General features: G+C 37.8%; 4 protein-coding genes and 2 long non-coding RNA genes across 12 annotated transcripts; 4 read left to right on the top strand and 2 right to left on the bottom strand.

The window, feature by feature from the left end:
* Positions 1 to 71: 71 nt before the first annotated feature.
* Positions 72 to 2,471, top strand: LOC111474859 (proteasome subunit beta type-2-A-like). Of its 2 annotated transcripts, none has more exons than XM_023119711.1 (4): positions 72 to 180; positions 245 to 415; positions 502 to 625; positions 1,968 to 2,471. In XM_023119711.1, the coding sequence occupies exons 2-4, from the start codon at positions 258 to 260 to the stop codon at positions 2,301 to 2,303; spliced, it is 618 nt and encodes a 205-aa protein (XP_022975479.1). In that variant the 5' UTR covers positions 72 to 180; positions 245 to 257; the 3' UTR covers positions 2,304 to 2,471. The 2 variants fall into 2 exon arrangements, with proteins under 2 accessions (XP_022975479.1, XP_022975478.1); XM_023119710.1 differs by having other exon boundaries at positions 97 to 142; positions 210 to 415.
* A 16-nt stretch (positions 2,472 to 2,487) lies between these two features.
* On the top strand, positions 2,488 to 2,984 carry LOC111474860. Its single transcript, XR_002716209.1, has 2 exons — positions 2,488 to 2,738; positions 2,806 to 2,984. It is a non-coding gene; the product is annotated as an uncharacterized LOC111474860 (long non-coding RNA).
* A 1,029-nt stretch (positions 2,985 to 4,013) lies between these two features.
* LOC111474858 (non-specific lipid-transfer protein-like protein At2g13820) lies at positions 4,014 to 5,250 on the top strand. 2 transcript variants are annotated; one of them, XM_023119708.1, is made up of 4 exons: positions 4,014 to 4,148; positions 4,216 to 4,473; positions 4,687 to 4,746; positions 4,902 to 5,250. In XM_023119708.1, the coding sequence occupies exons 1-4, from the start codon at positions 4,088 to 4,090 to the stop codon at positions 5,030 to 5,032; spliced, it is 510 nt and encodes a 169-aa protein (XP_022975476.1). In that variant the 5' UTR covers positions 4,014 to 4,087; the 3' UTR covers positions 5,033 to 5,250. The 2 variants fall into 2 exon arrangements, with proteins under 2 accessions (XP_022975476.1, XP_022975477.1); XM_023119709.1 differs by having other exon boundaries at positions 4,014 to 4,191; positions 4,256 to 4,473.
* A 929-nt stretch (positions 5,251 to 6,179) lies between these two features.
* On the bottom strand, positions 6,180 to 8,412 carry LOC111474857 (protein CDC73 homolog). Its single transcript, XM_023119707.1, has 5 exons — positions 7,476 to 8,412; positions 7,282 to 7,408; positions 7,030 to 7,112; positions 6,676 to 6,769; positions 6,180 to 6,608 (listed from the first exon to the last, which is right to left on the bottom strand). Exons 1-4 carry the CDS (start codon positions 8,394 to 8,396, stop codon positions 6,677 to 6,679), a joined length of 1,224 nt encoding a protein of 407 aa, XP_022975475.1. The 5' UTR covers positions 8,397 to 8,412; the 3' UTR covers positions 6,180 to 6,608; position 6,676.
* Positions 8,413 to 9,301: 889 nt separating this feature from the next.
* LOC111474861 (folate-biopterin transporter 1, chloroplastic-like) lies at positions 9,302 to 12,395 on the top strand. 5 transcript variants are annotated; one of them, XM_023119712.1, is made up of 6 exons: positions 9,302 to 9,507; positions 10,347 to 10,471; positions 10,539 to 10,625; positions 11,167 to 11,231; positions 11,421 to 11,677; positions 11,745 to 12,000. In XM_023119712.1, exons 1-6 carry the CDS (start codon positions 9,441 to 9,443, stop codon positions 11,774 to 11,776), a joined length of 633 nt encoding a protein of 210 aa, XP_022975480.1. In that variant the 5' UTR covers positions 9,302 to 9,440; the 3' UTR covers positions 11,777 to 12,000. The 5 variants fall into 5 exon arrangements, with proteins under 5 accessions (XP_022975480.1, XP_022975485.1, XP_022975481.1 ...); XM_023119713.1 differs by lacking the exon at positions 11,745 to 12,000 and adding an exon at positions 12,215 to 12,395 and having other exon boundaries at positions 9,303 to 9,507; positions 11,421 to 11,583; XM_023119716.1 differs by lacking the exon at positions 11,745 to 12,000 and adding an exon at positions 12,047 to 12,204 and having other exon boundaries at positions 9,303 to 9,507; positions 11,421 to 11,583.
* Positions 10,077 to 10,339, bottom strand: LOC111474862. The gene is made up of 2 exons (XR_002716210.1): positions 10,301 to 10,339; positions 10,077 to 10,233 (listed from the first exon to the last, which is right to left on the bottom strand). It is a non-coding gene; the product is annotated as an uncharacterized LOC111474862 (long non-coding RNA).
* Positions 12,396 to 12,750: the final 355 nt, after the last annotated feature.

The raw sequence follows: 12,750 nt of genomic DNA, 5'->3' as shown, positions 1-12,750 counted from the left end.
AGAAAAAAATATTTAATATATTTCTAAAATTTCAATATTTTATGTTTAATCATTAAAATGAAAATGGGTCTTGTAGAGAACTTGGGCTTCAAGTCATTGCTGAGCATAATTGGAAAAGGGGGAACTCCCAAATTTCACTGAGGCTTTGGAAAACCAGATCGATTTCAAGAAGAAGAAGAAATAAGAAGGGATGGACAAATTTCACTGAGGCTTTGGAAAACCAGATCGATTTCAAGAAGAAGAAGAAATAAGAAGGGATGGAGAGCGTATTCGGACTTGTGGGCAACGGATTCGTCATAGTGGCGGCGGATACATCGGCGGTGCACAGTATTTTGGTCCATAAATCCAATGAGGACAAGATCATGGTTCTCGATTCCCACAAGCTCGTCGCAGCTAGTGGCGAACCTGGCGACAGGTTTGAGATTTTTATTATTCAATTATTGTTTCTTCTCTAATCGTTTGCCTTTTGTCAATTGTGATCTTCCTCGTGTGATTGAATAGGGTTCAGTTCACCGAGTATATACAGAAGAATGTGTCTTTGTATCAGTTTCGCAATGGGATCCCCTTGACCACTGCTGCTGCTGCTAACTACACTCGTGGTGAACTCGCAACCGCCTTGCGGAAGGTATATCATTTCTTATTACTATTACTTTTATCCGATTAAAATTTCAGCTAACCTTGAATTTTCGATCCTGGGCTTTGAGTTTACATCGGATAAGCGGTTTCAATCATTTGTCAGCTAACCTTGAATTTTCGATCCTGGGCTTTGAGTTTACATCGGATAAGCGGTTTCAATCATTTGGTCATGATGAAATTTTTTGAATGGTTCTGTCTTCAATCTAACTTTTTGGAGCTTAAAATTATTCAAATGTCTAGACAGAGCGAGGAAATTTCTGTCATCTTTAAGAATGACTCACAGTGAAGAAATTTTTAGGAAAACCCTCGATTTCTGTCATTTTTTAAGAATGTCTCGCAGTGACAAGAAATTAGGCAGATAAACCTCTAGAGATATTGCATTCTATTTTTTTAAGAATGTCTCGCAGTGACAAGAAATTAGGCAGATAAACCTCTAGAGATATTGCATTCTATTAACACTTTGTTACTTGTTCTTTTTTTCTTGTATCAAGCTGATAATCATGACAATGTTCGTGTGTATTATATCCTGTTTCAGTCTTGCTCTTGGAATTGTCATCTTATTAGTTCATTCCTTATCATTAGGCTATTATATCCTGTTTCAGTCTTGCTCTTGGAATTGTCATCTTATTAGTTCATTCCTTATCATTAGGCAAGGCTTTCATTAAATCTTTGAATTAATAGTGACTTATGTCTTATAGGTCACCTCTTACTCTAGGAATTTCTTGTGGATTCTCGGTTTCTTTGTGATTTTATTTAATTTTACTAATGATTTTCCATGTTAGGAATTTCTTGTGGATTCTCGGTTTCTTTGTGATTTTATTTAATTTTACTAATGATTTTCCATGTGTTTTTCCAAATGTTAGTGACTGTCATAAAAATCAATTCTTGTTTACTATCATACCTTCTTAGTTTTATCGAACTCATTCTTCATGGTGCGGCCCCAGCAAGCACAAGCATGGTCTCTTTTTTTAGTCTTTCTTACTGAAGTGTGTGCATGCCAAATAACGAAGTTCATGGCGACTTGGGCAAAGATCACCTATCTTTAAGGCTAAGCTAGGGTAGAGTTATGCAGCTGTGATTTACTCTAGTGTAGATGAGCACATTGTGAAGGAGTTTTACATAGTAATTTGGTTTTTGTTGCTGTGAGCAGAATAATAAATGATCCAATTCTAGTTCTTTCTGCATTTGTCGATAACTGCGAGTGAGCTGTAAAAGGTATATAAGGAGTCTCGCTCTCCTGGCTTATTTGTTGTCATGGGAAATTAACTTGTTGGGTGGGTTGTAATTTGGTAAGACAAACCTGATTTCAACTGTGAACTTCTGATTTTCAGAATCCATATTCCGTGAACATTCTTCTGGCGGGATATGACAAGGAAACTGGCCCATCCCTCTATTACATAGACTATATTGCCACCCTTCACAAGGTTGAGAAGGGAGCTTTTGGTTATGGGTCTTACTTTTCACTCGCCATGATGGATAGACATTACCATAGTGGCATGACAGAACAAGAAGCCATTGATTTGATTGACAAATGCATACTGGAGATTAGGTCCAGGCTTGTTGTAGCCCCACCGAACTTCGTTATCAAGATTGTAGACAAGAACGGAGCTAGGGAGGTTGCTTGGCGCGAATCTATCAAGGATGGAGCTAGCTTTCCCTCAGCTTAAGATTTAAATGTTATATCTGCAGAGGCTTGCTTTTCTTGCTGCCTTAACTTTGTATGAGCTGCTAGCAGAGTGTATTCTACCCTTCTCTTCCCTAGTTTCAGACATTTTTATAGCGTAATGTTGCAGTTAACATTTCTTGTTCCTGAATACATGAGCAAACAAACAAAATGTGAACTTCAGCGTAATGTTGCAGTTAACATTTCTTGTTCCTGAATACATGAGCAAACAAACAAAATGTGAACTTCTATAGATTGATTTATCATCTGTTGTGCTGAAGTTCAAAGGTGCTACTTATGGTTTTATCATAATTGAGTTTGAAAAGTGGGAGATTTGAGAAAGCAAGATCTTAACAAACCAGCTTCAGCGTCCAAAGAATTTGCTTTTCCCTTTGCTTGAATTCATAAAGAACTTCCAAACAGATGACCTGTTCCTTAGGTCTGTTATTTGAGCTGTACAACTGTGACCTTGAGTTCATAATGAAGTCCGATTAGATTACTCTTAGGTCTGTTATTTGAGCTGTACAACTGTGACCTTGAGTTCATAATGAAGTCCGATTAGATTACTCTGTTTTATCTTTTCTAGTCTTTAGAAAGGTCAAATTACCACCCTAGCTTCCACTTTTATCTTTTCTAGTCTCTGATGATCTCCATTCTTATCTGATACCCGGATGCATTTTCTGCCTATCTATGTATCATTAAATACTACTCTTCGAATCTTTTTTTTAACTTTTATATGAATGATGTGATATATATTCCATTTTGGCAAGAGACCCCTCTAATTTTTAATGAGACAAGCATCATTCATTTCATTTTTGTATCAAGGAAGCAATTAGAGAGCTCAAGAGAATTAAGATGAGACAAGCATCATTCATTTCATTTTTGTATCAAGGAAGCAATTAGAGAGCTCAAGAGAATTAAGAGGATTCCCACAAAAACTAATCCAATCCGAGAATTAAGGATTCTCACAAAAAAAAAAAAACTTCAATTAATAGATGTCTGCTTTAACCCGTTATGTATTACTATCAGCCTCACGGTTTTAAAATGCGTCCACTAAAGAGAGATTTTCACTCTTTCTGAAATGCATACTCCTGTTTTAATCAATAAAAAGGACGTGGACTCTAAAGAGGAACTAATCTTTTTACTTTCCAGCTCCCTTCATATTTTATGAAAATAATACCAATTTCTCAAAGGGTTAGGAAATCTTTTTACTTTCCAGCTCCCTTCATATTTTATGAAAATAATACCAATTTCTCAAAGGGTTAGGATTACGATTGACCAGACACAGAAAGTTATAAAAGTCCTAGCCAAGAACAGTTGAAAGGTAAAACCCAGAATACGCTTCCTTCACGTCATTAATAAAGTTGAGCCATCCAAGTCTACAGCCTTGACGGCTAAGTTTTCTTGGGTTCTTTCCTGATGAAGAAATTAGTGGCTTGTTAACCGACCCCCATATAACATTCATTAGGTGTCAAAGCCCCAAGTTTGAACAACTTTACCTCAAAAGCTCCACCACAGAAAACTGTTAAGAAAGTAGGAAAAGTGGTTCACCAAATCAAACTTCTTTCCTTTTGTCCATTTCTTCCTTCCATTCCCTACAAAAACAGAACAATTCTGCTCTGAAACTTCACAAATCAAACTTTCTACCTTCTGAGTTCTCAACAAGTTGTTAACTGTCTTTACCATTCTCAGAAGCAGTTGTAATAGTATCTACCTTCTGAGTTCTCAACAAGTTGTTAACTGTCTTTACCATTCTCAGAAGCAGTTGTAATAGTACTCCATAGCAGAATGGCACAGGGAAAGATGGTGATGGCTCTGCTTGCTGTTATCGTTGCCGTGCACTGGGCAGGAGCAGCGGCACAGTCGGACTGTACGAATGTGCTGATCAGCTTGTCACCGTGCCTTGCACTGGGCAGGAGCAGCGGCACAGTCGGACTGTACGAATGTGCTGATCAGCTTGTCACCGTGCCTGAATTACATTACAGGGAACTCTTCTACCCCATCACAAGGATGCTGCACACAGCTTGCAACCGTTGTCCGCTCACAACCACAGTGCTTGTGCCAGGTCCTGAATGGTGGTGGTTCCTCGCTTGGGGTCAACATCAACCAAACCCAGGCTCTGGCTCTGCCCCAGGCTTGCAATGTTCAGACTCCTTCCATCAGCAGCTGCAATGGTAAGCATTCATTCATGTGTAAAATTTCTGGGCACCACTGCACATAAACTATGAGCAGGAGGATTATTTATGTATAGACATTAGGGTTATGAACAAATATCAAACTCTAACTAAAGTGCTAACTGTTAATACCTGAAAATTGCCAGTTGCTTCTCCCACCGGCTCTCCAGCAGGATCACCGGAATCTTACTGTTAATACCTGAAAATTGCCAGTTGCTTCTCCCACCGGCTCTCCAGCAGGATCACCGGAATCTTCAAACAATGTTCCTTCAGGTATGTACATAACAAACGCTTAACGGCATGCTGTGTCGTTTCTTTCGTATGACAACTACATAATTAACTTACCTAATTGTATATGCAGGAACTGGATCTAAGACTGTTCCATCACCTGACAACTACATAATTAACTTACCTAATTGTATATGCAGGAACTGGATCTAAGACTGTTCCATCACCAGACAACAACTCATCAGACGGAAGCTCCATCCATTTGTCAAAACCTCTACTATTCTCCATCTTGTTGGCTTCTACATATGCTTCAGCTTTCAAGTTGTACTGATCTTCTTATCAGTTGCCTATCTTCTACAAGACTACTTTATGGTTGGTCCATTTATTGCGTTCAGATTCTTTTGGAGTGTCCATTGTTTTAGGCATCCCTTTGGTTGAGGGTGGTTCTATCTTTATATTCTTCTCATGGCATTTGTTTCCAAGAACTTTGTATTGCATCAGAGATTCTTTTGAATAAAATACATGATTCTGTGTTTGTGAGTACTAAAATACTTTCATCAGTGGTTAGAAACAGAAGGTATATAAAACATTAAAAAGAAGTAGAAGAAGAAAGAATCATCTACAAATAAATTTGAATGAAGTTCCAGATAAATTATCTTTATTTTTCAATAACCACAGGTATAAGAAGCCTGCTAATGTAACTCGACTATTTGCTACTTCAAACGAACTGTTAATGGAAGGAGCCGATTTAGTATGTTTCTGTGACCCTTACGTTAATCCCATGGCAGTTGGGCTACAATTTCTCCCCCTTTAATTTAGTATGTTTCTGTGACCCTTACGTTAATCCCATGGCAGTTGGGCTACAATTTCTCCCCCTTTATATTGGCAATTTGGAAGAAACTGTCAGCCTAAAATCAAAAGAATTAAGAAGAAAGAACTTGTTGGGCTAAAATTTAAGGTTGGAATCGAAGAAGGAAGAAGAAACCAATTGCTAGGCTGAACTTGATGGTTATAGCAGAAGGATCGAAGAAGTGAAGATGGAAAAAGTCAGCCTAAAATGCACATCTTCACGCAGTCATCATCTTGTGTCACCATGATAAATGGTCATAAAAAGAAAATGAAGCAAAGATGGCAAAAACCTTGATGAAGCTACTATCCTATAATAGCCCTCAAGCGACCAATGACTACCTATGGCAAGAAGTGTGCCTTGAAAACATGAGTCTGTATAGCTTAAAGTCGTGAAGTCAAGCCTAAACTATGAATTTCCTAATTGCACAAACTACATTGATGACTAAAATGTACAAAAGAAGGGGGAAATCCCAGCCACCATAGGTGAATACAAGAGAAAAAGACACCACCAATTATCGACTACGGTAGAATGACTATAACCAGCAATCGGGGATGAGCATTACACTAATACAAGGCAGTACAAAGAGAATTATCCGAAAAGATATCAAAGGGTGGAGACTTATTACTGAAAGAGAGACGAATTTATTTCTTGACAAAGAGTCCAAAACAAATGGCTAACAAACACGAAGCTTCTCTTCGTCTTTAAAAGGAAGTACCATCGTGCTTTCTTAACCTCCCAGAATTTTCTTGCATAGGCGCAATGCAGCAAACATATATAAGCTTGGAGCTGTAAAACTCAACTCTCAAGAGATACATTAACTTTTACAAATACAATCTCACTAGCAACATGTAAGCTATATAAACTCAGATTTCTCTAAGTTCCTAACTTATCCTTTCAAATAATCTAATTGGTCATAAACTAATTCTCATTAAGATTTCCTAGAAGTGTTATTTTACATCTGGAACAAGACTCGGTACGGTTATCAGGACACCAAACATGAGCATTCCCCAACAAGTAAAGGCACAAAAAGGGGAAAATGGTGCGCCATGAAATTCACATCAAGAAGAGCATTCCCCAACAAGTAAAGGCACAAAAAGGGGAAAATGGTGCGCCATGAAATTCACATCAAGAATGAGACCGTGACCTTACAAATTCTTCTAGCCTATCCCACACCTCCAATGCTGCAGCTCTGTCTTGGTGTCGCTTGTTCTTGCTAATCTGCAAAAGGAAACATTATTTAAATTACTACAGGACGTTGCTGAAGAACAATAGGAAAGAATTAACTACAAGAGGCAATGCAAACAAAAATAAGCACAGAGACGGAGGGGGATTTCAAAATTTCAAAGATTGAATCAAGATTTAAAACAATGCAACAGGTTAGAGGGGGAGGATCAGGGAAGTAGAAGATTACCGAAATAATTTTAACATTCCACTGCTTCACATTCTTAGCTGATTCCATCAGGGAAGTAGAAGATTACCGAAATAATTTTAACATTCCACTGCTTCACATTCTTAGCTGATTCCAAACTGTCGTCTTCAAAACGCATAAAAAATCCAATAACTGCAAAACAGTCAACACGCTTATAAATGAATGGCAAATTTCTCTACTTAAAGAGAGTATTAAGGAACAAATCAACTAATTTGGGATCAATTGTTCCCTTACTTTTATTGAAAATCTCAACATGATCCTTAAAAGGCCAATCTTTGAATGGGATCAATTGTTCCCTTACTTTTATTGAAAATCTCAACATGATCCTTAAAAGGCCAATCTTTGAACTGCCATTCCTTTCCCAATACGAAAACAGCTACAACACGGTCCCAATCCTCTGATTTCAGAGCCGAGGGCTTATCTCTAACCTCGTAGGCAGTCACCACCCTATCTCTGTCCCTACTGAACTTCTTCTGCCGAGGGCTTATCTCTAACCTCGTAGGCAGTCACCACCCTATCTCTGTCCCTACTGAACTTCTTCTGCACGGTCACACAATCAGGCCTCGCCCCTTTCATCTGCTTAACCTTGACATCCGTGGGTATAAAAACACCATCTTCTAAAAACTCCTTTACATTATAAATTGTGATAAGAGTCTGAAAAGCACTCGGAACCAGAATTATAGGCACACCTTCTCCAATCTTCCCTCCTTTCAAGTGCATTTTCGGCTTCGGATTCGCATCATAACCCAAATCATCACCATATCCCCCCAAGCCCCTGTCATCAGAACCCATTAACCTACTCTTAGCAACTAAACCATCCTTCCTCTGTTGCGATTCAATACGCTGCCTCTCCTCCTCGCGCTTCGTGGAGGTCACAAGCACGTTATAGAAATTCCTATTCTTACATTCCAACAACGATTCCCTATCCTTCAACGGTCTCTCAATAGCCCTAATCATCGCCATATAATCAACATTAGTAGAATCCTTAAAACCGTCGTCCTCATCCACCGCATCTATAGCAGCGCCAACAATCACCGGATCTTCAGGGCGATACTCATCGACAGAGGGCAAATCGGGGAACTTGGGATTTTGCGGGACAAGAAACTCGATGGCGTCGGAGGAGGAGACCTTGCCAGTAAGATAATCAAGCAAAGGCTTCCGGTCGGGGAAAGTGACGGAAGAAATTCCCTGAGTGCGAGCATTCTGAAGGTACTCTGTGTGCTTGATATGGTGATTCTTGATGTAATAGACGAGGGTTTCTATAGTGTATAGATTGCCCTGTTTGGACCGGTAAGCGGTTTCGGCGGAGCAAGGGAAGGAATAGTCGGAGCCGAAACGGAACTCGCCGTTGACTCGGACGATTTTGTCGAGCTCGCCTCGAATGGTGAAGTCCCTGAGAGCTGAGAGAGGATCCATTACCAGTGCCGTACCTTTTTTTTCTCAGTGAATTGAGGAAGAAAGATCTTCCCAGTTGGTTTCATATTGGCGTCCGAGGATATTTTTGTAATTTCAATTTTTATTAGATGATTAAATTGGGCCTTTGAACTTGGCCCAGTAAAACTTAAAAAAGGAATATGGGCTTGGGCCGCACTTTTATTTTTTATTTTTTAAATTATAAAACGTGTGTTTTTCTAAAACTAATTGGACTAAATATATTATTGCGAACAAAAATAAATCTTAAATTATAAATTTATTACATTAATTTTTTTTCTTTCAATTTTATAAATAAATATTTCTAATTTTTTATTGTGTTTCTTTAGTACACAGACACAAAAACAAAATTAAAAAACTTATCATTTAACTAAATATAATTATAAATATGTATTTATTTATTTATTTATTTTTTGCTGACTTAAGGAGTCAATATAATTAGGTCGAGGTGGTTGATTCTGGCTAATAAAAACATTAAATTTATTTACAAATCAATTTTTATTTTCTATATATATATAAATATATTAACACTAAATTTATTTTTGGACATATTTGAATAAAATTAGCCTCAATGGAAATGAATTTTGAAAATTTGAGGCATTTCTTTGTCTAAAAGCATTTTAAAAATGGGAACCTCAATGGAAATGAATTTTGAAAATTTGAGGCATTTCTTTGTCTAAAAGCATTTTAAAAATGGGAAAAAATTCCACCTCGACAACCACGCAAAAGCAACCGAAATCGTCAAAATTCAATTCTTTTTCTAGGCGCAACCAAGAAGAGGGTCAGTTTAGTCATTTTATTCTAATTAAATCACAATTAATATTATAATCCAAATTAGGAACCTTAATTAAATATCCCTCCATGGTCTTCATTTTACACTCAAATCTCAATTTCTCAATCTCACGCTTCGAAAATCCAATTCTGCCCTTCCTCTCATTCCCTCCTTCCTTCAAGATACGTCGTATGCTGGCCCTTCTTGGCGCTGGAACATTCAACTGGAGTTGACGTTCGCGGTCGCTGAAAGAGGACATGTCCGTCGCTGTTCCCTTGTCGCAAATGGACGTGGATGACGAGTCTTTGCCTAATTCTTGGAGTAGTAAGATTATCATTTTGTTTTGTTTTGTTTGTAGGAGTACGCCATTTATTGGAGTCTTTGGAAATTGGAGCTTTGAGATTTGAATACGAACTGTTTGTCTTTTTTAAATTTTGTTTCGTTGCTAAGAATCGGTTTCATGGTGAATCACAAAAGATACTTCGGAATCCAGGATGAGAGTTTTTCAAATGTAATAAAGGTTCATTGATTGAGCGATTGCTATTGATGAAGAAAGAGGTTTCATTGGAGGAGCAGTTTTGCTTCTGATTTCGAAATAAGTTGTGTTTCGTAACTCATTTTTTCATTAGAATTGGGGTCAAATACTGCAGAGTAAAAAAGGGGGGGAAAAAGTCAGAATCTCCGGAGTTTAATTAGAATTGGGGTCAAATACTGCAGAGTAAAAAAGGGGGGGAAAAAGTCAGAATCTCCGGAGTTTAGGATGATCCCTCGCGTGCACACTGAAGGTTGATTAATAGATCGTGTATATGGATTTTCGACGAAGGAAATAGTTTTGGATTGAAGCTTTAATCTTATTTTTTGCCTTTTCTTATCATGAATTGGGAATTTTTAAAATCATCCATTTGTTAATTTCTAGAGGAATTAGATGCAAAAGAGCTCTAATAGCTTGTAAATACGACATTGATGTGATTCTCAAGCTTTGGACGCTTTAGCGTTGCATTTGGTTGCTACTCATCATATTATATCAAAGCCAGCACACTATGAATGTACCTGCTTTAGCGTTGCATTTGGTTGCTACTCATCATATTATATCAAAGCCAGCACACTATGAATGTACCTAATCACTTGTTTCCCCTTATTGTTCTATTGCTTGTATGATCCAGGTAATGACAGGGAAGGGATGCCCTCATACAGTGGTCAAAATACGGCTCATAAGAAGAAATATTATCCAAGCACCATTAAATTTTTTGGGGTGGACCTATCCCCAGATAATGTGGCTGTCGCCATGGTCTATTTTGTTCAAGGGGTTTTAGCCTTAGCAAGGCTTGCTGTTAGTTTTTACTTAAAGGGCCATGGTCTATTTTGTTCAAGGGGTTTTAGCCTTAGCAAGGCTTGCTGTTAGTTTTTACTTAAAGGATGACCTACACCTAGATCCGGCAGAGGTACATACTATAAGTCCTGTGATCATGAATATTTAGGTCTTACTTACAAATTTATGATGTTCAGTGTTGACCTACCTTAATGGTGCGTGCTGACAGTTGTATGGTCTTACTTACAAATTTATGATGTTCAGTGTTGACCTACCTTAATGGTGCGTGCTGACAGTTGTATATTATGAACTTTTGACGTTTGTTTTCTGCTCGATATTCTTATGTATAACTCTTCTTTATTCGGTGTCATAGAGTCATTTTCCTTTGTGATGAAATTTTCAATGAAGTATATTATCGCTATATTCTTTCGGTGTCATAGAGTCATTTTCCTTTGTGATGAAATTTTCAATGAAGTATATTATCGCTATATTCTTTAAAATGTTTTCAACATGTGTTTAAAGGTTACTTTAGTTTCAGAATTTTGTTTTGATCAACGCAAAAAGATTGTGGTAATTAGGTATCTGATAAATATTATTTATTGACTAGACAGCTGTAGTATCTCGCAAAAAGATTGTGGTAATTAGGTATCTGATAAATATTATTTATTGACTAGACAGCTGTAGTATCTGGCTTTTCTGCTTTTCCGTGGCTTGTCAAACCTTTATATGGGTTTATCAGGTATAAGTGTTTTTCTTCTTTGTTTCTCTCTTTACCTGAGTCTCCAACCTGGCTTCCTCAGTCTCACCCAAACACCAAATGGAAGAAAATTAATTTTCTAATGAGCTTTTGGGCAAATGCAGCGATTCTGTTCCTCTTACACCAAATGGAAGAAAATTAATTTTCTAATGAGCTTTTGGGCAAATGCAGCGATTCTGTTCCTCTTTTTGGTTATCGGAGGAGATCATACTTGATTTTATCAGGACTGCTTGGTGCACTCTCATGGGCTCTGATGGCCACCTTTGTTGATAGCAAATATGGTGCAGCTTTCTGTATACTTCTTGGATCTCTTTCTGTAGCATTCTCAGATGTTGTAAGTGTCTTTTGCTTTGCGTTTATTTCTCTCTTTCTATCAAAGTACTTTTTTAGTGATGCTAGATGTGCTTTTTATGGAGACCAGAATTTAGGCTGGCATCTTAATAATTCATTGTTTAAGTGATGCTAGATGTGCTTTTTATGGAGACCAGAATTTAGGCTGGCATCTTAATAATTCATTGTTTACATAAACTTTTCATTTAAGTATTTGGAACTTTGATCCTTAGTTTTGAGTGTGAAATATGGTGCATGGACCAAGTCCCACAGTGGACCAGATCCCAAAACTATGCTTATCATCGAACTTCCCAACTCCCTTGGTGTGTAACCACCCCACCGTAACAAATTACCAAGTAATTAAATTTAGGCTACCACTGATATACTAATAAGATTCCAAATATTTTTCTATTAATACTCTAATAAAATGGTAGGCAACCTTCAATACTCCTTTTTGCACATTGCAGTAGCAGCCATAATACTTTGAGGCCCAGCTTCGCATTTGACCTTCTTGCTGATATGGTTGCAGTTTCACTGAAACCTTCATAAGGTTCCCCGTCTCTATGATACTTGTCAACGTTAACTTTCATTAGTTGCTTAGCTTGCATGAGTTTGAACTAAGCCATCCACCACAGTGTCTCTGTACCGTGGATGCTTGTCAGTTGAAGATACTGTGGAAGTAATAGATATACAATGCACCAAGGGAGGAGTGGGTTGACCAGTGAATAGCTGCTCTAGAGGGATCATGGTGGAAACTTGATACAAGGTGTGGTGTCATTTTCTTTACCTGTGATATCCTAAAGCATCTCAAATATTAGTTTTGTCCCTAAATATCTCAATGACCTCTGGTATCCCCATGGTGTTATGATTTTCTTTGCTTTAGATCAGTCTCCCTCGATTGTAAAGAACTCTCGCCAAAAAATGATTGTTAACACACATAATCATTGGTGAATAGGTTAGCCATTGAAGGAGTGTAAGGATCTTAAAGTCCTCAAATTTCTGTATTTTGTGAAGTGATTGACCATTGTTATGATGGAGTCCTTACCCTCAATGAGGTAGTCCTTCAATGAAGTACACGCCATCCCAAGGCAAATGAGAAATGGGCAGAGTTTGCAATAGCCTAGTTGAGGACCTTACCAAATATTTGTTGTTCTGGCAGACGTCATGCTGT

Source organism: Cucurbita maxima, unplaced genomic scaffold (genome assembly GCF_002738345.1).
Source record: "Cucurbita maxima cultivar Rimu unplaced genomic scaffold, Cmax_1.0 Cma_Scf00717, whole genome shotgun sequence".
Taxonomy (NCBI): Eukaryota; Viridiplantae; Streptophyta; class Magnoliopsida; order Cucurbitales; family Cucurbitaceae; genus Cucurbita; species Cucurbita maxima.
Note: the sequence above shows the minus strand (reverse complement) of the source record. Positions and strands in the feature narration are given on the sequence as shown.